General features: G+C 36.0%; 2 protein-coding genes and 1 long non-coding RNA gene across 4 annotated transcripts; 2 read left to right on the top strand and 1 right to left on the bottom strand.

Moving 5' to 3' along the window:
- Positions 1-1,590: 1,590 nt before the first annotated feature.
- Positions 1,591-2,895, bottom strand: LOC131650423 (uncharacterized). The gene is made up of 4 exons (XM_058920133.1): positions 2,770-2,895; positions 2,399-2,577; positions 1,870-2,215; positions 1,591-1,779 (listed from the first exon to the last, which is right to left on the bottom strand). Exons 1-4 carry the CDS (start codon positions 2,893-2,895, stop codon positions 1,591-1,593), a joined length of 840 nt encoding a protein of 279 aa, XP_058776116.1.
- Positions 2,896-6,359: 3,464 nt separating this feature from the next.
- LOC131652666 (tetratricopeptide repeat protein SKI3-like) lies at positions 6,360-22,546 on the top strand. 2 transcript variants are annotated; one of them, XM_058922604.1, is made up of 22 exons: positions 6,360-6,451; positions 6,540-6,605; positions 6,692-6,898; positions 6,981-7,103; positions 9,140-9,223; positions 9,300-9,350; positions 9,443-9,535; positions 10,707-10,847; positions 10,951-11,031; positions 11,228-11,475; positions 11,552-11,723; positions 15,471-15,586; positions 15,691-15,751; positions 15,999-16,064; positions 16,972-17,184; positions 17,272-17,323; positions 17,664-18,037; positions 18,149-18,240; positions 19,370-19,612; positions 19,851-20,494; positions 21,255-21,458; positions 21,755-22,546. In XM_058922604.1, the coding sequence occupies exons 1-22, from the start codon at positions 6,431-6,433 to the stop codon at positions 21,934-21,936; spliced, it is 3,534 nt and encodes a 1,177-aa protein (XP_058778587.1). In that variant the 5' UTR covers positions 6,360-6,430; the 3' UTR covers positions 21,937-22,546. The 2 variants fall into 2 exon arrangements, with proteins under 2 accessions (XP_058778587.1, XP_058778588.1); XM_058922605.1 differs by lacking the exons at positions 19,851-20,494; positions 21,255-21,458; positions 21,755-22,546 and having other exon boundaries at positions 19,320-19,548.
- Positions 11,730-14,826, top strand: LOC131652671 (uncharacterized). The gene is made up of 2 exons (XR_009298757.1): positions 11,730-14,319; positions 14,447-14,826. It is a non-coding gene; the product is annotated as an uncharacterized LOC131652671 (long non-coding RNA).
- Positions 22,547-22,775: the final 229 nt, after the last annotated feature.

Below are 22,775 nucleotides of genomic sequence, written 5' to 3'. Positions count from 1 at the left end.
TTGCCGGATTCATTTATTGATTTGAAAAGAGTAATAAAGTCACATGCACCAACTATAAATTTCTCAGCTAGGATTGAGATTTCAAATCAAAATAATGTAGCAAGTACATCTAAGGCACAATTGAAGCATGACCGACCTATGAGATCAAAAGTAAAAAATCCCCGAAAAAATAAAGGGAATAGAAAAGGTGAATTTGATTGAAAGTGATCTTGAAAAGACACTAGATAATGATAAATCCACAATTGAAAAGCGTGCTCTCAAAGAAGCACAAGATGATGAAAATGAGATCATTGATAATGAAACTGAAAATAAGAATGATCTCGAGATTTCAATTAATTATGATGATACAGGAATTTTGTGGAACCGAAAAGGTATGAATATAGATGACATATTTTCATTCTCCATTACATGTAAACAACATCAGTTCTCCATTATCACCAAACTTGGGGAACCTTGACGTCTTATTAAAACAATTAATATGAACATAGTTGAACTCCAACGAATTCATACTAAGAATCACGTCGATTTGGGGCAAGGGTAGACACACCAAATCCATCACAAAACTCTTATCAAATATATTCAAAGGACATCCCTTACAAACAAAAGTAGTAGTAACATAACCACTAACCGGAGTATCTATTACCATACTACCATTCATAGAAGACAGTTGCAATCCCAACATAGTAGCACAATCGAGCGAAATAAACGAATGAGTAGCACCAGTATCAATAATAGCAACTACGGATGTTCAAAACCAAACCGGCCCAATAGAAAACTGCAAACCAAACTAAACCGAAACCACAAAAAACGCATTTAGTTCGGATTTGTTTGGGCCATTTTATAACAAAACTGCACGGTTCGGTTCGGTTTTCGGTTTGTATTTTATAAACCGAATCAAACTGAATAAACTGCATTATGTAACAACTAAAACTTCACTTATCCTACATCTAATCCAAACTCAAATCTATTATACCTTAGCCTTTGAATTACAAATGATTTTTCTTCCTCGCACTTGACGTTTCAATTTAAGTCTTATCAAATCTCTCTTATCGGTATCGCGCCTTTTGCTCATCTTCTTTTCCATGTACATCCCGCATATTCTTCTTTAGTATCTCATATCTTATGTTCTTTCTTTTTCATCATCTTATTTTTATTCTACCGTTCTCTCTTCCAATTACGTTTTTAATGCATATTTTCTTCTCTGATCTCTCCTCTCTCCTGTTCTTTCTTTTTCATCTTCTCAAATATTTATCTCCTCTGTTTTTCTGTTTAATTTTAATATTTTCAATATTGTTTTATGTTACTATATTATGTTTTATTCCACTTTTCTCTAATATTACTTTTATATATTAAATGAAAAGTTTTTGTCCAATTGTCCAAATACGATGCATTTTGTTGTTATTTAATAAGCATAAATGACTAAAGACAAAACTATATTGTCATCTATATGTGTATGTATGGTTCAATATTTTTTTTTTGTAAAAAACCGAACCAATTCAAACCGCATTGGTTTGGTTTGGTTTGGTTTTATTTCCATAAGCCAACTCAACCGTACACTTTTTTCTCTTGCGGTTCAGATGATTTTTTAAGTCAAAACGCACAAACCGCACCGCGAACACCCCTAATAGCAACCAATTCAATATTGTTAATAAAACTAGTACCTCGAATCAAGTAGTCCTTCTTGGAATCTTCAGTCCCACTCAAAGCAAACACTTTACCATTAGTCTTGACAGCCTCAACATCCTTCTTTGGCTTTTGACACTGGGTGGTGATATGACCCTGTTCGTCACAATTAAAACAAGTCAGACCATCGTCCTTGAAGTCAGTAACACGATGATCGGTCTTACTACATATATATCATCTGAGAACCTTGTTCTCACACTCATTGAAATGGTGACCTTGCCCAACATACCTATAGCATTGGACAGAAGCAGGAGCTCCTCCCTCACTTGTCTTCTTCCCATCGGAAACCTTCTGTTTCCCTTTCTCAGCAGGAGCATCATAAGGCTTCTTACGATCATGATGGGGTTTTCCTCTATTCTCCTTCAAACTCTTGTAGTGAGCCGAATTGGCAATATTCTCTTCTTCATAAATTTGACAATTGTTCACCAATTTCGTAAACCTACGGATCTGCTCATATCCAATCGTCCGTTTGATCTCTGGACGCAACCCATTCTCAAACTTGATACACTTCGAAAACGCACCCGTCTCCGTACTATAGTGCGAATAAAACTTCACAAGCTCCACAAACTTAGCAACATACTCAATGACTGTTTAATTCCCTTGTTTCAACGCAAGGAACTCCATCTCTTTCTTTCCTCCGACATCTTTGGGAAAATACTTCCTCAAGAACTCTCTCGTGAACACAACCCAAATAGTCACTTCACCAATAGCTTACAATCTCTGACGTGTGCCAACCCACCAGTCATCAGCTTCTCCAGCCAACATATGAGTACCATAACGTACCTTCTGCGTCGCATAATAGTCCATCGCCTTGAAGATCCTCTTGATCTCCTTAAGCCACTCTTGCGCCCCATCAGGATCATACTTACCCTTGAAGGTAGGCGGATTCTCCCTCTGGAACATACTCAAGCTACATGACTCATCAATCCCTCCATCATTATGCTAATTTTGCATGGCCTGAGCAACATCCTCCAAAGTAGCAGCAATCGCAACATTATTTCTTCCAGACATACTCTATTCACACTAAAATTAGCATAAAGGTTATAAATAGTCTAACGACAGTAATCCAAATGTCACACTACATACTCGATGATCTGGTCGGACCAAACGACCGGCTCTGATACCACTAATGTAACACCCTTCTAACCCACAAAGAATATTCGCAATATAATACATATTAACATCAAATAAAACCACCAACAAGGGTGTCATATCGTCATAAAAGCTTCACAAACAATAGTACTACTCCGTAACACGAGTTCTCAAAAAATTAATTTCAAAACTATATCTCATTCATCATCATAAATCAAAGCATGTTATCTCACAGCGATTCATGAGTTACAACTCAAAGCATCAACATCAAAATGTAATTCAACTCAAATAGTCAAAGAGAACATAATAGTTCCAAAACATAACAACCCCATCCCTGATGTTACGTATCAGAGCAAGACTCCCTTCAGTCTAAACAGCGGTAAAAGGACATCATGAAGCTATCCTCAAACCTCAACAGACTACTCCTGAATACCTGCACGTTACCCACGTGGAGGCAACATTCAAACAGAAAGGGTGAGTATTTCATAATCATTATGTAAGACATAAGGAATAGATATAGTAGTCGTAAACAATTAACCAACCATACATATACTGATACAACGTATCCATCATGTATGCATACTTACCCACACCTGCACATCATCACCTATTTACAACATCACCTTACGGTTCAATCATAATTATCACTTTGGTATTTCACATCACAAATAAATATCATCAAATCATACATCATCACAATAATGCAACGCAGCAGCAACGCACTCATGCACGTGTTACCAATTCATCACTGATGACTCCGTCATCATTCTTCAAATATCCCCACCATAAGATTGATTTCTATTTGGAACCGTAGCACATCACAAGGTTACACTCAATTCGCACAATGGGATTAAGGGCCGTCATTGGACCAAGGTCCTATAACATCACTAGACTTTCGTCCTACAATTATGCTATGAATGCATGACGCTTAACGTCACAAAATCAACGACCCGGACTAGTCAAAATGGAATCATCATAAAGTCACTATTCAAACATATAACTTCACAACATCTTGCTCAACTCAACTTCACAATAACATTCACTAAAGTTAAGTATAGAAACACAAAGATTTACCAAACAGAGTTACATACAAAATGCCTCGTAAACCTACCTAAACATGCACAATAAATTCCGGAAAATTCTCTGAAATTGTAATAAAATATAAGCTTCCATGTTCTAAAATCATTTTTCAAAAATATTAACTTTCAATTCAGGCACCCACGCTAAGCTCACCCTGTACCATGCTAAGCGCGATACCTACTGTAATCAAACCCATTTTATTTCCAAGAGCAAGCTAAGCGAGTTCTGCAATTTTGCAAAAAATTCATGCGCGACCTACATCAGACCAGACCCAAAATTTTGGCCAAAAACATGTTTTAATCGAAAATTTTCTGCGATTTAAGGTCTAAAATCCTAGTTTTAACTTGTATTAATCATTGCCAGCTTAAAAGCACAATTATCCATTTATATCCCAAAATTCATTATCAACCTTAAACCTTCAAATCCTCAACAATGGTGGATTTGATTCTTAAACATGTTATCATACACCAATACAACAAACAACAACATCATACATCACATAAATCAGGTAAACCAAGTAATTCATCATGGTAGTTCATCAACATCATCAAATTCATCATAAAATTCTAACGCAAAGCCAACATGCAATTATCAATCCCTTAAACCAACCATAATAACCCCCTCACCTTAGATTATTAGCCGAATTGATTCCCTTTTCGAATTCCTACGGTTGACCTTCTCTCTCCTTCTTCTTTTCTTGCCCTGACTCTCTCTTCTTTCACGTTTTCTCCAATTCTACGTCGAAGGGATAATTCTCCTATTTTTCTCCTTTTTTACCTAGTCAGCATTAGGACCCTCATTATGAACTTCCTCATTTGCCCCTTACTAACTTATCTCACAATATATCTTATTTTATTTAACTAAATAATAACAATACTAATTAGACTATTTTATATTATTATTCTAATTAACACCTTAATCCAACTACCCCACACACATCAACGTGAATATCATTAATAAATCACCCTGACTCATATAATCACATCAAAACATCAAATAATAATTTAAATAATTAAATCAAAATATGGGGGTGTTACAAAAAAAACTTGGGCGCATGTGGTACAATAGACTAAGTGAATATTTACTTAAAGAAGGCTATGAGAATAATCCTATTTGTCCTTGTGTTTTTATAAGAAAAACAATATCCAGATTTGCAATAATTGCTGTTTATGTTGATGATTTAAATATCACTGGGACTAATAAAGAAATCAAAGAAGCGGAAAATTATTTAAGGAAAGAATTTGAAATGAAAGATTTGGAAAAAACCAGATTCTGCCTTGGTTTACAATTGAGTATACTAAAAATGGTATATTAGTACATCAATAAAATTATACAGAAAGAGTATTGAAAATGTTCAACATGAACAAGGCAAATCCTTTGAGTAGTCCAATGATGTTTAGGACACTTAATATTGAAAAAGATCCTTTTAGAACCAAGGAAAATGATGAAGAGGATCTTGGCTCAGATGTGCCATACTTAGTGCCATCGAGGCACTCATGTACCTTGCTAACTATACAAGACCCAATATAGTTTTTGCTTAATTATATATATGGTAATATTGCAATATCATGGAGATTGCAAAAGCAAACACTTGTAGCAATTTCTTCAAATCATGTTGAAGTAATTACCCTTCATGAAGCAAGCAAATAATGTAGATGGTTACGATCGGTAACTCGACATTTCCAAGGAGCGCATGGTTTACCAATTGATAATAATCCAACAATTTTGTATGAAGACAATGCTGCATGTGTTACCCAGATGAACGAAGGTTACATCAAAAGTGACAGAACCAAGCATATTCCTCCGAAGTTTTTCTCATTCACAAAAGAACTTGAAAGGAACAAAGAGGTTGATATTCAGTATATTCGTTCAAGTGATAATGTGGCAGATCTATTTACAAAGGCACTTCCTACACCAGTTTTCAAGAAACATGGATAAAATATTGGAATGCGTCACCTTCAAAATCTTTAAAGAAGAGTTATATGTGTTTTGTTGAGGGAGGGCATAATGTTGTACTCTTTTTTCCCTTATTAAGGTTTTTATCCCAATGAATTTTTCCAAATAAGATTTTGAACGAGACAATTATGTTCCCATAGGATTCTTCTCAACAAGACTTCAACGAAGCACCATGGCAAGTATTTCAAAAGGAAGAATGTTATAATAATAAGCAATTATTATTACTATTTTGAAATATATCGTGAATAGTGAATATCTTTTATCTACAAGAGAAATGCTAGCGACACTCTCTTTTGAACACTCTCTCAAATACTTTCTCTCTTATTGGTTGAAACACGTGTGGGTCCTACTACTTTATGTGGGACCTATTTTCAAAGTGAGAGACCCACACATATATCAACCAATAAAAAAGTGAGTGCTTGAGAGAGTGTTCAAAAGAGAGTGTTGCTAGCACTCCTCTTATCTACAAAATTGTCGACTTAGCATAGTAACTTGAACTATTACATCTACAATCACAATGCTATAAATAAAATACTATTAAGATGTGAAAAGGTGATCTTGATATTACTTGTATGTTTAAAGCTCAGTGTTCTCCAGTCAAGACCTAAGCCCTCTTATCATGGCCTCTCAAAACCCCACAGTACGTTCCTACTTCTTCTATTACTACACTTCTTCCTCTTTTTCCGGTGCAATGTCTCTACCTCTCTCACCAATCGTTCTTCTTGCAGGACGAAGAAGATCTCTTCCGACGCTTACAAGATTCCCCAGACGACGCCTCTCTGCATTTCGACATTGTCTGCGTTTCATTCCTTCTTTACTTTTCTCTCATTAATTCACTTCTAATCAATTATATTAACATACATGATGGATGATGATTTAGGGTTTACTGTTATGGAATAAACAAGAAGAAGATGCTAAGGAAAAAGCTGCTCAGCATTTTATTCTATCGGCCAAATTAAACCCTAAAAACGGTGAATCTTTCAAATATCTCGGCCATTATTATCGATGTGTTTCTCTTGATGCTCAGAGAGCTCTCAAGTGTTACCAGCGAGCAGTTTCTATCGATCCTGATGATTTCGAGTCCGGGGTAAGTAAAGGGGTCCAGTTATTTATCTTCTCTTCTGCTCCATTTTAATGCTTTCTCACTGTCATGAATGCTTTCCTACCAGGAAGCTCTGTGTGATTTGCTTGACCAAGAAGGAAAGGATAGTTTGGAGGTTGCAGTATGCCTTGAAGCTTCTGAAATGTCACCAAGGGCTTTTTGGGCTTTCCGCAGATTGGGTTTCTTGCTGGTTAGTTCTTTCAATTTCTTTTGCTTCTCTTCCATTTCTTAAGGTGGAATCGCAGAATGCACTTTCTTTTTCTGTATGTATATTGCAAGAAACAATTAAAAAAATGGGATTGCGAGAAAAATTAAGAGAATGTTCGGAGTAAAAATGGAGAGAATGGTTTGCCCTGTACTGCCTTATATTTCATTAATTGATTACAAGAGTTCATTTAGTATTTTAGACTAAGGATCAAAGCTAGAACATTTCAGTTTCAGCATATCAACAAATGGAATATTCCATTCCATATTCTTGAAGGTAGGAAGACAGAGGATTTTGTCAAACACCCGCAAAATAGTTACCATGTTTGCAATACTCTGTGGTAGGTGGTATGGGTACCGTACACGTTACATTTCCTTTTTTGAGTAGTGGTACTCGAGGGTACACATAGTGGGTATGCACGCTATCCATACGATATCATGATGATAAATTGAAATCACACTAATTCCACCTTTAAAACATAGGTTTTCCTGAACCGCAAATTATTTTTCTATAACAAAAAGTACGGGGGGGTAGGGAGATTGGGAAACACCAGAGAACCTAATTTGCGAGGGAACATGGTGGAGTCTTGGGAGGCAAAGTTTTTGGAGGAACGAAGAAGAGCAACAAGAGCTGTGACGATAGTAGGTCCAGGCATAATGGTTAGACTCATTTTTGAGCTAGGAAGATTGGTCAAGTGAATGCGACTAGTGCGTGACTTTGAGACTGCTACAGTGGCGTCAGATTCGCTGGCTAGTCATCAATGATAGCGAGTGTTTCGGATCCTTGTTTTGTCTTTTAAGGATAATTGACTCACTTGATTTTATTGTTGTGATACCATATAAGAAACACAATTAACAAAAATGAGAATAAGAGGAGAGGACATTTAAGATAATTGATTTGAAGTGAATTGCTTCAAATTTCGTTTATCAATATTCAAAATTATGCTTAGAATATTCTGTAATTATTCTTGTCATTATTTTGCATTTATTAAGTCTATTTAAAGAGACCCTGTTGTGTAGTTGCAGTTGAAATACACGGTTTCCACCATATGTCTCTCTTAAGTTTTTTCTAGGAGAGTCTCATGACTTTGTTCCTAGGCTGCAAAAAATTCCTTATCTAGCCTAAAGACTAAAGTAGAGTCCTAGAGCATGATTGAATAGATTCAGTTCAGTTCTTGAGGATTTTAGCATGGTTTGCAAATTCACAATAAATTCAACCATTTGGTGTTTTGACAGACATTCCTCTACACTAACCTATGCATTTATCTTGTTGTTTATGTGGATGACATAATTTACATTGTTATTATTGAAGTTGTCCGGAGTGATATTCAGGATTTCAAGCTACATTTGTTTCTACTACACTTCTAAAAACCAAGGACTTAGATTATATTAGTGAGTTATTCCTCACTTTGCGAGTTAGTCTTATAGGGTTAAGTTAGGCCCTACCCTACTCTAAAACAAAAATTAATAGTAAATATTTCATCAAATTAGACACCCCCTTCAATAACATTTGGTGTTTGAGAAACATTCCTCTACTAACTTACGCATATATCTTGTTGTTTATGTGGATAACATTATTATTATTGGAGTTGGCCGGAGTTGTATTCTGTATCCCAAACGGCATTTGTTTTACACATCCAACATCCAAGGGCTCAAGTACTTTTTGTGAGGTTAAGTTAGACGCAACTCAAGTTCTACGATTATATTAATTGGAGTTATTCCTCAATCCTCACTGTGCAAGCTAGTTTCATAGGGTTGAGTTAGTCCGACCCAACTTTAAAACAAAATATAATAGTAAATATTGTCCAATCAAACACTTTCTTAAAAAACATTTGCTAATTTATGGTCGTAGTTAACAAATGCATTCTGCAGCAAGTACTTTTAATATGAGACCAGATCAAATACTTTCATTTTTGAATTTATAGAAATTTTGCTGACAATCTGATTATATCCGGATTTAATCTCTCTATTGTTATTACATTCGGTTAATACCTGCCATTAATTTCTTATATAACTTAATAGGTTCATCAAAAGAAATGGTCTGAAGCTGTTCAGAGCCTCCAACATGCTATACGAGGCTATCCTACTTGTGCTGATTTGTGGGAAGTAATATCACCACTCCTTCCTTCATTATGTTTCCATTCTCATAGATTTTTTAATAAATATTTTAAAAAATTGTTAGGCTCTGGGACTTGCTTATCAGCGGCTGGGCAGGTTTACTGCAGCTGTAAAGGTACCACTCTGCTTGGATTTCTTTTATATTTAAGAATTGATGATTAGATGATTGATCCCTCGACTACTGTTTTACTTTGGATTATCCATTAGTCTTATGGCCGTGCAATCGAGTTGGATAATAAGATGGTCTTTGCTTTGGTTGAAAGTGGAAATATCTCGTTGACACTTGGTCAATTTAAAAAGGTACATTCTGCTAATTATTAGTTGTTATCTTGATATCTTTCTTGTACACAATTCTTGTTCTCAGCGCTTCTCTTTATTCCTTACATTTATTTTCTTTTAGTGTGTTGCAGTGATGGTAGTATGATGATTGAAAGTACTTGATATGATCATATTTTAAGGAGCTTAAAACATTGATTGAAGAGAGCATTTATTTGGGAAACATTAGTTAATTTATAAGAGAGTTAGGTTTTTATGAATAAAAAGTGATTTCTATTGGATAAGTTAGGTCCATCCAATCCATTAAATGAACTAATAAATGTCCATTAAAATGGACTTATAGATGTCCATTAAAAGGGATAATGAAGAGTTGATTTTTAAAAAACTCATGGATCCAAATTCGTAGACGACAGATGGTTTATTTTTTATCCCTTCATTATTATCTAGTCCAACATTCATGTGTTCCATCCATTGGCCACTTTTCTTGAGTATAAAAGAAAACTACTTCAAAATTAGACTATGTTTGGTTCAAAACTAAGTCAAAGCAGATTCTAAATATTAGATGTTTTGACAAGATAGTTTGGTAAGTTTTTTTGTCTCAGAATCACACATGTAACCACCATATCCTGTGCAGTAATCCAGTTTCGCTGCTGTCATTGTGTATTGCTGTAGCCTCAGCTTCTCCTATCTCTTTGCAAACAATCACTGAAAAACTCGATAATAAACATTTTCCTTCTCTAGAAATAGCAAGTTGACCCAGTCCTCGAGATACAATTGCATAATTTCCTTGTTAATCTTCTAATTCCTTAATTCTTCATTGAAAGTGACCGTGGTTCAGGATACAACAATCTTTACTATCCAGAGATCCATATATGGCTTAAAACAGGCATCAAGAGTTTGGTTTAAGAGGCTAAGCTGAAGGCTATTCTGCTGGTTCTAGGGTTTAAATCAAATTGGCGCGATCTTTCGCTTTTCATTTAACTAATTATGCTCACATTGTTTATCTACTTTTTTTGTAGTTCATATTATATTATTGTCACATGCAATTCGTCTCAGTTTTTTCAGTACTCAATTTCAAATTACACATGAACCAACTATACACACCTCCTTTGTATGATGTTGTTTGATTAGTGTCTATCTGTTTCTGTACATTAAAGAAATATGTAAAATTGCTTCCTTGCCTTTCTTCTTGAAGGGGGTTGAACAATTTCAACAAGCTTTGGAGATTTTGCCAGATTGCGTGCCTGCGCAATTTGGACTTGCTTTGGGGCTGCTTAGTTTGGCAAAAGATTGCATTAACATAGGAGCATATCAGTGGGGAGCTTCATTGTTAAAGGTTTTTTTTCTCTTTTGTTCTTTTTAATAATTGTACAACATTTGTTATTTAGTTGAACTCCATTTTGGCAACATTTAGTTAAACCCCGTTGAACTGATTGCAGGAAGCATCCGAGGTTGCCAGAGAGAGTGCTCGTTCTTTCACGAATATCTCATGTATTTGGAAACTACATGCAGATATTCAGGTATCATTTTCTTTTTCAGTTTTCAAAGGTTTCCATTGTTTAAGAAAATGATTTATTTTCGGTATTATTGGCTGAAGTAGTGCTTAAATATGTCAATAAGTTGGTATTACAACTTGGAGTTTTCTTCACTGCTATTTTTAGGTATTATTTGTTGCTCATGTATTATTATATGCTATTTTATTTTGATCTATGGTAGCTTGCATATGCAAGATGTAATCCTTGGATTGAGGAGGTCCAACAATTGGAATCTAATGAGGAAGCCTTCAGTGCTTCTATCAATTCATGGAGGAAGACCTGCTTTTTGGCTGCAGGATGTGCTAAATTTTCATACCAACGAGCTTTACACTTGTCTCCATGGCAAGCAAACATCTACAGTGACATTGCAGTAACTTCAGATCTTATTACCTCATTAAGCAAAAATTACACACAAGACTCAAGTGCACGGTATGATCTATGTAATTTGATTATTTTTAATGATCTTTTCGACCATTGTGCTCCTTCAACTTAGTTGTTTCAGCAGGCAGCTAGCAGAAAAAATGTCTATTGGAGCCTTGCTACTTGAGGGTCACAATTATGAGTTCTGGGTGGCATTGGGGTGTTTGTCTAATCATAATGAACTAAATCAGCATGCTTTGATCCGAGGACTGCAGTTAAATGTTTCTCTAGCTGTTGCTTGGGGATATCTTGGGAAGGTACTGTCTCATGTCATCAGTAAACAGTAAAAATCCAACTGGGTAGCCATTTGTTGTAAAGTAATGTATATAGAACTCTTTTCACATAATAGCTTGTATATTCCTACAATATTATTATTTTTCTTTATTAGGACTGATTTAGAAATTTGCATAAGCCTGTAAATCACCTATTATTCGAACTATTATTTCTGATTGGTAAAGAATTAGAATAAAAATCTTGCCAAAGAATTGTGTGAATAATATTTGGAGTTTTAGACTATTATTCTTTCATCTCTTTCATATTGATATTAGAGCTCCTGTTTTGAGAGTCTCTGTTCCGCTGTCATAGAATTCATTGCTGACCCATCTTGCAAATCTAGATTTTATCGCATGACCTGTTTTTCTGTGTTTTCCCCCATAACCCTACTTTTTCCTGTGTTTTTCGGCAAAGACAATACATGCAGAACCCAGCATAACCCTTTGACTGGCCAACCTCAGAAGTACTGTTACCGAAAACTGCAGTATCCATCTGCTGCCATGTGCCACCTTAGGTGCTGCTGTTTATACCAAAATGGTCCATATCTGGTCGTTGAAATTTCTTATCTTCATTTCAGGCACTAATAGGCATAGCTTATGGTTGTAAAGGTGTCCTTCATCAATCTTGTATGTCCATGCTCCAGATGTCCAGTCTTAGACATGATGGGATGTGTTAAATAGTCCCACATGGAATTCACCTAATCATATGTTTATAAGTGGAGGCAATCCTCACCTTACAAGTCGATTTTGTAAGGTTGAGTTAGATCCGACCACAATTTGACGAATAGTTACCATCAATAACCTTGGTTGGTTAATTTGTTCCTAAAATTAAGGGATCTTGATGTTAAGAAGTGTGGTTGGGCCTAACTCAACCCTACAAAACCGGCTTGTAGGGTGAGGATTGCTCCCACTTATAAGGAAATGTTCAGGCCATATATTGTCCGATGTGGGACTCTTAACACACCCCCTCACGCCCAGGACTAGACAACTGGAGCGTGGAAATAAATGGTGGGTGGCCCGATAGCGGAAACCATAGAAGGTGGCCCACCGGATCTTAAACGAGGCTCTGATACCATATTAGAGTTTGACCTAACTCATCCTTACAAAACCGGTTGGTAAGGTGAGGAGTGTCCCTCTATATATATTCTTTCAATGCTCTATCTCCAACCAATGTGGGACTTTAGGATCTTCCTAATACACCCCCTCACGTCCGGCACTCTTTTGGGCTTGGTGCGTGGATATTAACGGTGAGCAGCCCATGGGCTTGGTGCGTGGATATTAACGGTGAGCGGCCCATGGTCCGATCGATAGGCTCTGATACCATGTTAAGAAGTGTGGTTGGGCCTAACTCAACCCTACAAAACCGGCTTGTAGGGTGAGGGTTGCTCCCACTTATAAGGAAATGTTCAGGCCATATGTTGTCCGATGTGGGACTCTTAACACTTGACAATGATATTGTTTCTCTTGTATTACCTGTGCAATTCTTTGAAAGTAATACTAGAAATTTAGATTCAATAAAATTGGTAGAAAACTTAGATCCCAAGGTGGGGAGGGAGTGGGGTATCCGTATGGCAGTTAAGAGGGGAGAATTAGCGGGGTTCTTGTAGAAGATATTAGAATATTCTCTATTTATTATTAAGATTTGTTTTGTTTTATTTAAGATTTGTTTTGTTTTATTTATTGTCGCTTATATCGCGCCCTAATTTAAGGAGCTGACATTATGTATTTCTCTAGTGAAATAAACTTAGTTGACCATAATATTTTCAACGCTCATAAGCCGCACAATTAGTTTGTAGAAGACTCTCACTAGTTTATCCTATGTATAAATCCTCTATGACTGACAACCATCCTATTGGTGGTACAAGACACTCTCCAACCAAAAGCGCAGGAGGAAGGAAGGAGCCGTAGTGGTGGTGTTGGAGGACCCAACGCAAGCAACACTTGCGTTAGAGGAGGAGAATTTATGCCATTCACCAAATTTCTCACAAATTTAGGCTTCACCCATAGACTCAGCTGTCCACATACTGACCATCAAAATGGTGTCCACATACTGACCATCAAAATGGTGTGCTAGAATGCAAACATAAACACGTTGTTGACCTTGGCCTCACCTTACTCAGTCATGCCTCCCTTCCCTTTAGGTGTGTTTGGGCTATATGCAAAGCCAAAGAGATCAAAACTTTCTCCACAAGGAGGAAAGTTGATTGTACTTGTTTATATTGAAGTCATTATTGTTACATAAGAGCTGCTCAAGGAGAAGTTATTAGCAAAGTTTGAAAGGAAGGACTTTGGGCAACTATAGTATTTTTTTGGAATTGAGGTGGCCTCCTCAAAGCAAGAAATCTTTATCTCTTAGAGAAAGTATGTGCTTGATATTTTGTAGGGAACAAGCAAGCTTGAATGCAAATCTGCAGGTGTTCTCCCTGAGCAAAATCTCAAAATATGTTTGAAGATGAAGGTGTCAAAGCTGACAAGATCCTATATTCGAAATTAGTGGAAAAGTTGATTTACTTGGCACAAACTAGGCCATATTTGACTTATGCAGTTAGTATGGACAAACCAATTCATGCATGACTCGAGGGTGAGACATTTGCGAGCTTTAGACCGTGTTCTACAATATCTTAAAGCCACATCAGGGAGATTTTTAAAAAAGGTGGAAGCCTAGGCAACTATAAAAGCATAATAATATACAGGTGCAAATTATGCAGGTTTAGCGAATGATAGATCTACTTCAGGCTATTGTGCTCTCATGTATGGGAATTTTCTTGTTTGGAGGAGTGAGAAGCAAAGTGTAGCAGCTCGTTCAACCGCTGATGCGTGATGTAGAGCTTCGGTACAAGGAATTTGTGAGCTACTGTGGATGAAAATTGTACTACAAGATTTGAAGATAAAGTGTGAAGGTCCTATGAAGTTGTTGTGACAGTTTATCAACCAATAATATTGCTCATAATCCTATTCAACATGACAAAACAAAACATATTGCAATAGACTGACATTTCATTAAAGAGAAGCTAGATAGTGGATTGATAACTACAACCTACATTTCTTCAAGGCATTGGCTTCCAGATGTATTAACAAAGAGATTACTGAAAGAACGTTTAAACCAACTTGCTTCCAAGCTGTCAATGATAGATATCTATTCACCAACTTGAGGGGGAGTGTTGTAAATAATGTATATTTGTAACTATTGGTAATACTTGTGTTCGGCCAGTAATCAGGCCCATTAGGTTTAGAATAGTCTATTAAAATGGATTATTGCATGCAGTTTATTTACATCTTTGAAATATATCAGACTTATTTTTTACAATATTGTATTTATAGCTTTTAAAAGAATAATATTTGTAACTCAGCATTTTCTTACTTATTTGTGATCGTCATTTATTAGGATTAGTCTGACTAGCTTGACCTTTCACTCGTTGAATAATATTTAGTATTCTATTCTCATACATTTCCTTTATTAGGATAGAGTCCTTTGTGCCTATATATTAGCACTCCATCTATAAATTTAATAAGTGAAATACAATTGTTCTCTATTCTTTTCAAGTGATTCACTGTAACACCATCCATTTCTTCCAATGTACACCATAGATACAAGTGGTTGTCTACCATAATTTAGCTCGGTAACATGACAAATTTGCACCTCTGAATTAATGTTGTGATGTTCATCATCTTACGAAAGACATTGGAATTTCTTTATGTGGAGATTTCAGCTTGGTTTTGTCTAAATTTCAGTTGTATCTTAAAGCGGATGAAAAGCAATTGGCAAGGCAAGTATTTGATCGTGCGCGAAGTATCGATCCCAGCCTTGCATTGCCATGGGCAAGCATGTCAGCTGAGTCTTATGTGAGGTAGTATTCTAGTGTCATTTATCTTGACATACTCATGTAGCATGTACATGTTAATTTAGTCTATTAGTTTACTAGTTTTCTAACTACATGCTATCTTTATGTAGTAAGGAGTCTGCACCAGACGAGGCATTTGAAAGCTGTTCCCGAGCTGTGCAGATAATGCCTGTAATTTACTAATTTCTATGAATTAACATGCAATAAGCTGGAAACGTGTTTGTATACTATTTTCCCCTACTGTCGATGTTTGCTATTTATTTATCATCACCCTTAATTTTAGCCAAATATCAATATATCAAGAATTTTCCTCTCAATACCTGTTTTATAGCTTTATATGGCACACATTATTTTAGGCAATAATTTTCTCTGGCGTAGAATATTTCCTGATTTGAATTATTTGTTGGTTACTGTGCAGTTAGCTGAATTCCAAATTGGGCTAACTAAGCTTGCTTTGCTGAGTGGCCATCTTGCATCTTCACAGGTTAGATTATATGGTTGATTAATGATTTTTGGTGCTGATCACACATTTTCTTTTGCCTCTTATTAGTTTGCGATGACTGAGAAGAAACTGAGAAATTGTGGGAAAGTTTGCTCTGAATTTTGTTCTGTATTTTCTGATTTAACCTCTGGTTATAGTGGAATATCCAACACTACAGTTATAACTAAACTGACTAATGATAGAATGATAATTGTAGTCAGCAGCTATGACCTCTACAAGATTGTAGTCAAACTAATGTTCAGATACAAACTTAGTGAGTTTGAGCTATACATCCTGCATTACATAATTACTGGGAAAGGGGACACACTCTGCTCTTGGAACTTGGGTGGGTGTCATAGATTTGATGTGGATGTCTTTCTAGTGGCCAATGGCCATTGATCTTAACGTGGCACATTAATAACAGTCAGCTGTTTTCTTTTGCTATGTCCAATTCCATCGCTATGTCCAATTCCATCTGTTTATTTCAGGCATACATGTTGAATTGGACCGTGACCAAGAGTTATGGTGTTCTAATGTCACAGTAGAAGGCAGTAGGTTGGAAAGGATACTGAAAGCTTTGAAAGGAGTCTGTAGCCCCGAGTTTCTGTTTCTGCTTGAGCCAAACTTGTATATTCCACAGGAGCATTTTGCAAACTGTATCACAACAGAACTAATTCTAGATCTTGTAGAACCTCTTCCTTAATCTTAGAAAATCCTCTCAAAAAGGGCTCATAGAACCTGCATTAGTGTGTACTGTACTCCCTGTTTCTCAATAAATTGAATCCTAGAGACCAAACTATAATGAGTTTAAGATGTATAATCTGCACTAAATGATGCTTCCTTATTACACCTCTTAAGTAACAACTGACTACCTTGAATATCATGCTGATGCCGCATCTAACTGTCACAGGTTTTTGGAGCTATTCAGCAGGCTGTGCAGCATTCCCCTCACTATCCTGAATCCCATAACTTACATGGACTGGTATGTGAGGCTCGAAAAGATTACAAGTCTGCTGCTACATTTTATAGGTTAGCACGCCATGCAGTTAGCATTGGCTCAGAGAGTAATCAAAACTCACATATCAGGGATATTTCTATCAATTTGGCTAGATCACTTTCCAAGGTAGATATACTAGGCATCTTAGTCCTATTTATTTTAAAAAATCCTGTGATTATGATCGTTAACTCGATACATTTTTTTTTTATTTAGGCAGGGAATGCCGCTGATGCTTTGAAGGAATGTGAAAATTTGAACAAAGAAGGTTTGGGTTCAAAGTTTATAATTTCATTGTTTAGAGTCACTTTATTTAATTTTTTTGTTTCAAAATTGTAAAGCTTATTGCTGGTTGAATGTTACTAAAATTATCCCCGTTCAGTCCAAGTTTTCTAACTGATTTTTGCTCATAATTCCTGAGAATGAATGCATCATGAAGTAAATTAAAGCTGTGTATTAATTCCGCATGTAAAGCACGTGAGTTGAGCATGCTATACTTGTGTTATGGCCTGTGTTATTTGCATAAACATTTTGTACTGAGGATTGTGTAAAAAATCATTTTAATTTTTGTCATCCTCTTAACACCTTTCTATGGTATGTGGTTCAAGGGCTGCTTGATGAAGAAGGTTGGCAAGTGTATGCTTTCTCGTTATGGCAATACGGTGAATATGATTTGGCTCTCTCTGTAGCTGGGAGTCTTGCTTCAAATCTTTCTTCTATGAAAAAAGCATCTGTGGCGTCATCCATTTGTTTTATCAGTAGATTAGTGTACTTCATATGTGGACTTGATGCAGTCATCACTAGCATTATCAAGATGCCAAAAGAGCTATTTCAGAGTTCAAAAGTTAGTTTTGTTCTGTCAGCTATCAATGCTCTTGATGGACAAAACCGTCTTGGATTGGTTGTCTCAAGTACCCGGCATTTTCTCAAATATCAAGAAGAAATTTCTAGGATGCAATTTTTAATAGCACTTGGGAAATTGGTATTTTTTTCAGCCTCTTGATTTTGATTCCTCCTGTCTCCTCAATTTCCCCATAAAAAATGTTTTAAAATGTAGACGAGATGTAAAAATATAATGGTATGATTTTGACAGGTGAAAAATGGATCTGATTGCCTTGACATTAGAAGTGGAATTGCCTACCTCAGGAAAGCACTGCACATGTTTCCTAACTGTAATTTGATGAGGTAGATTTTTATGAGAAGATTCGTACACAATAATAGTAATTTGATTTAACCGATTTTAAGTTTATCAAAGTGTCTCCCCTAATACGATTTCACATTATTTATATCTAACCAATTCCCTTCCAGTCCCTTCTAAGTTCTAACTAATCTAGTAATTGAGTAACTAACAAAACAGTTGTCCTTATTCTGCACTAATGATAGATCCTAAAGTAATAAAGTGAAAAATCATTGATAGGATCTAAATATGATGTAATTGAATAACCTTGTACTCCTATATATAGTACTTCATTAGGTCAAGTACTAGTTTAATGATAGGTGAACTCTTCGGTTAGTTAGTTTGATGTACGATTAGGCTGTATTGTATGTGTAAATAAAAGGAAGAACATTAAATAGGGCATCTTGTTATTTGAAAGAGTTAAGGCCTTTGACCAGGGAGGTGAAGGTTCGCAACTCACACTATAACAGTGTTTTTTGTTCACCCTATTTCTGTCAAATATATTTCAGTTTATAACTGTATCAATTAGTATCAAAACTCTTATCTTGGAGCTCTGGGGATTGGTCTTGAAAATGATTCCAACATTTGATGAAAGGAGGTTTATTGGGGCCTGATCAAGATAGGGCTATAATTTGGGGCTAGGGGAGTATCAGAGGTGATAAAGTTACCGTAAGTTGTGACACTAAAAAAATGTTATGGGCGAATAATTTAAAAGGAGAAGCTTGATTAATTCTAATGGCTTGTGTTTAGACTCGTTCCTAATCCTAAGAGTGGTATGGTGTACTGTTTCAGATAGATTTGTTGTATCTTGGGAAATAATACTTCCTTTAGTTTCTCTTGTAAATTGTGTTCATCTTTCTTAGAAATTAGGTTGGGCCTATCTCGACTCTACAAAACCGGCTTGGATACCCCCACTTAAAAACATATGTTTAGGCCATCTCTCTGTACTTACTGAAGTGTATTAAGAAGTTTTATCTTTTATTTTCATACTTGATAATAATACCTTACCTTCCAAGTGTTAGGAAAGTTTTTTTGGTCGGTAACCTCTGCCCCAAATTTTTACTTGTGCATTTTTCGATGTTGCCAGCTTTGTGGAGTTTGCTAACATCCTATCTGTTGCACATTTCTCCGGGACAGGAATCTTCTGGGCTATCTCTTGCTATTTAGTGAAGAGCTAAACAATGATCATATGGCAACTAGGTGTTGTAATATGGACAATCCTGATATGTCTGATCAAGAAGGTTTAAAATCAGCCTATTATATTCACGGCGCTGGAGCAGTTGCTTGCTATGCCACCGGCAACAACAATCCAAAGTTTACTTTTCCAACTTGTTCAAAGAAGTGTTCCAGTCATCCACGAGCTATCAAATCCCTGCAGAAGTACTACTTTTATTTCCCTTGTAACTGCCCAGAAATTTGATCCCATTTTGTTATTGTTTAAAATTCCTTCATGCTAGGCTATGAATATATCACTGCTAGGTCAGATTGTCTTTTAGTTAAATCAGAAAAATAAACATTCTTTTTCTATGATTGTAGAGCTTTCTATTTAAAGATATCGAAGCACTATTATTCCCTTGACAAGGATAATCATTTTATATTTCTCGCCTCAAAATTGCAGATACATTCATCAGAAACCATGGAATCATGATGCCCGCTACTTGCTTGTTCTTAACTATCTTCAGAAGGCACGTGAACAAAGATTTCCTCAACATCTCTGTCGTACACTAAATCGTCTAATTCAAGCTGCCCTTTCAAATGAATTGTATAGCAAAACAGAAATGGATTATCAATATAGGCACTTCCAACTTCTACTTTGTGCTTCTGAGATCAGTTTACAATGTGGGAATCACACGAGCTGTATTGCTGATGCTAAAAAGGCTTCTCAACTTGCGCTTCCTGATAATTATTTATTCTTTGCACATCTACTATTGTGCCGTTTGTATGCCATGAAAGATGATCATCTAAATTTTCGGAAAGAGTATGCAAGGTGTTTGGAGCTCAAGACAGATTGTCATATTGGTTGGATCTGTCTCAAACTTATGGAATGCCAATACAAACTGGAGATCGATTCAAATGCCATAGACTTGAGCTTCGAAGAATGCATTAAAAGGGATGGAAATTCATGGAATATGTGGATGGCTGTATATAACTTAGTGAGAGGAGTGAATTTGTTGCAAAAAAGGGATTTAGTCTCAGCCGAAGAGTTTGTGGCACAGGCTTGTTCATTGGCGGGTTTTGAAAGCTGCCTTTTTCTATGTCATGGTACGTATTTGCGAGAAAGCTGACAGTCATTTCTAAAAGGTGTTTATGTATAGAATATTCTGAATTTCTTAGTTAGTTATAAAGAGGTTGGTCAGCTATATATAGGTGACCTTAACCAGCACAACCTGAGTTATCCTGCACTAAATGCTGAGCTGACAGTAACTAACTGCCGTGCTGGCGTAACTAACTTCTAAACACTGTAACTTGTCATGCAAGCTACTGGTATTTTATAATCTGAAACTCTGGCAGACTAACTAACTGATATAAATCAGTTTCAACTAAGTGATACTCAATTCTCTTAGGGTGAGCGCTTCAAAAAGCTCTCGCTTGAATTCTACGTAGTATCACGTTACCACTTGAAATTTGAAATATGCGGTGAATTACTTCAATTTGAATTGTAGACCAAGAAATTGGCACCGAAGTTAACAATAAGGTTTTTTAGAGGATAATAAGAGATGTTAAGGGTATGTTAATATTTATATTATGGAAAAATTTATCTGATATTTCATGAGCATACAGTATGATAATTATTCTTATGTCCTGTCTTACAAGTATTTATTGACAAGTATTTTTGTCATTAGCTAATTTATTGCCCTCAAATCCCAAAAATAGTTTTATTATTTTATTAGAAGAAAACTCGTTGATCGTTTTTTTTTGTGTGTGAATCAATTGGCAGTTCTTCTCTTGATCCTTTTTGCTCTCATTTTTGCAATTTTTTTTATTAATATCCATTGGATTATATTGTTTTATTTTAAATCAGGTGCCATCTGTATGGAGCTTGTCAGGCAGCATAATAGTCCTCACTTCTTATCACGGGCCGTTAAGAGCCTTACCCAAGTTCATGAGCTTTCCCTGATTCCCGTGCCTTTTGCCTCAATATTATTAGCGCAAGCAGAAGGAAGCCTTGGTTCTAAGGAGAGATGGGACAGAACCCTCCGTCTTGAATGGTATAATTGGTCACCAGGTTCGATTTCTATGCTTTTTTTTCTTTCTGAAAATTATAATTTTGAAGTTGTGAAGAACAGAACTATAAAAGAGTGTCATTATAATTGCATATTGGGGCTGCGATGTGGGGTTATTCGTATCAACCAATTCAATTAATCAAACTGTTAACTTGGTTGTAAGGTTGAGTTGGAATTTTTATTTATTTATCAGCGGACTTCCGACAGATGAGCAGAATATCATGCAATAATTGATATTTGGTTTTTTAGTATTCAATAATTGCTAACCTCTGTATGAATGTCTGCTTCTTTTGTGTAGAAATGAGGCCTGCAGAGCTCTACTTTCAAATGCATTTGCTTGCAAGACAGTTGAAAGTTGGTCTGAACTCTAAATCAAGCACGGAGTCCTCTCAAAGTCCTCACAGATGGGTTATTCGAGCAATACACATGAACCCTTCTTGCATGCGATATTGGAGGGTTTTACAGAAGCTTATGGAATAATCTTGAAAACAGGAGGAGCAAGTTTCAGGTTCTGGAGTGATCGGCGTCTGTATATGTTTCATATCTTTGACCAAAGAAAGAGTTAATTGATAACAGATTGATAGCGATATAGGACCGATAAAAGACCACGTGCCTATTAAATTAACTGGTTACTTGTCAGCAAATGAATCTTGCATGTGTCTGTAAATATTTGTGGATTAATCATGCAAGCATGTTAACCTAGCACTGGATGTACAATGTAATTTCTGTAGTAATATTCCATTTCTAAATTCACATATGATAATTGTTTGCAACTTAAAATACAAAAGCATTAAAGCTTCTCGAGTACACAAGATGGACATTACCAAGATATTTATTTAAATCACGTTTCTCTTCCCGCTTATGTTTTGAACAATACTTAGTTTTACAGTCACTGAACTTTCATGTCCAAGGTGCACCTAGTGGATCTTTTTGCGAAGGCTGTTAAGGTGCTTAACTCAAAGAAATCCTAATTAATACAGGCTAAGCATGGTTAAGAAAATCTGTATGTTATATCTCTTTTCTCTTATTTTCCCATCCTCTTGTTCCCCTATGCATATAAAACCGTAACTCTGTGCATTAAGAGTAGAAACAATTCCTTTTTTCCATCGCATAAATAGAAAGCAAAATCTAGCCTCCTCATTGCCGTTGTAGAAATTGCTCCTCCTTTGGATACAATCACTGTTATCCTAGCATTTTTCTTGTAATAACTATGTACTTTCATCAATGATGACTACCAATCTTCCTCGAGTGAGTTTCTATTCAATTGTTGTGATTCTATTTTGCTTATATTTTTTCATTCTATTTTTTTTTTTTTTTGT

The sequence above is a fragment of the Vicia villosa genome, linkage group LG2 (genome assembly GCF_029867415.1).
Source record: "Vicia villosa cultivar HV-30 ecotype Madison, WI linkage group LG2, Vvil1.0, whole genome shotgun sequence".
Classification (NCBI taxonomy): Eukaryota; Viridiplantae; Streptophyta; class Magnoliopsida; order Fabales; family Fabaceae; genus Vicia; species Vicia villosa.
Note: the sequence above shows the minus strand (reverse complement) of the source record. Positions and strands in the feature narration are given on the sequence as shown.

Bases quoted from the DNA above. Each gene is read 5' to 3' on its own strand.
- LOC131650423 (XM_058920133.1), bottom strand. From the start codon at position 2,895: ATGACACCCTTGTTGGTGGTTTTATTTGATGTTAATATGTATTATATT. The intron at 2,578-2,769 runs GTATGTAGTGTG...AGTATGTTCCAG, and splicing joins TGGTCCGACCAGATCATCGA to AGGGAGAATCCGCCTACCTT. The intron at 2,216-2,398 runs GTAAGCTATTGG...TTCGCACTATAG, and splicing joins GTTGGCACACGTCAGAGATT to TACGGAGACGGGTGCGTTTT.
- LOC131652666 (XM_058922604.1), top strand. From the start codon at position 6,431: ATGGCCTCTCAAAACCCCACA. The intron at 15,587-15,690 runs GTAGTATTCTAG...ATCTTTATGTAG, and splicing joins TCAGCTGAGTCTTATGTGAG to TAAGGAGTCTGCACCAGACG. The intron at 18,038-18,148 runs GTATTTTTTTCA...TGATTTTGACAG, and splicing joins TAATAGCACTTGGGAAATTG to GTGAAAAATGGATCTGATTG.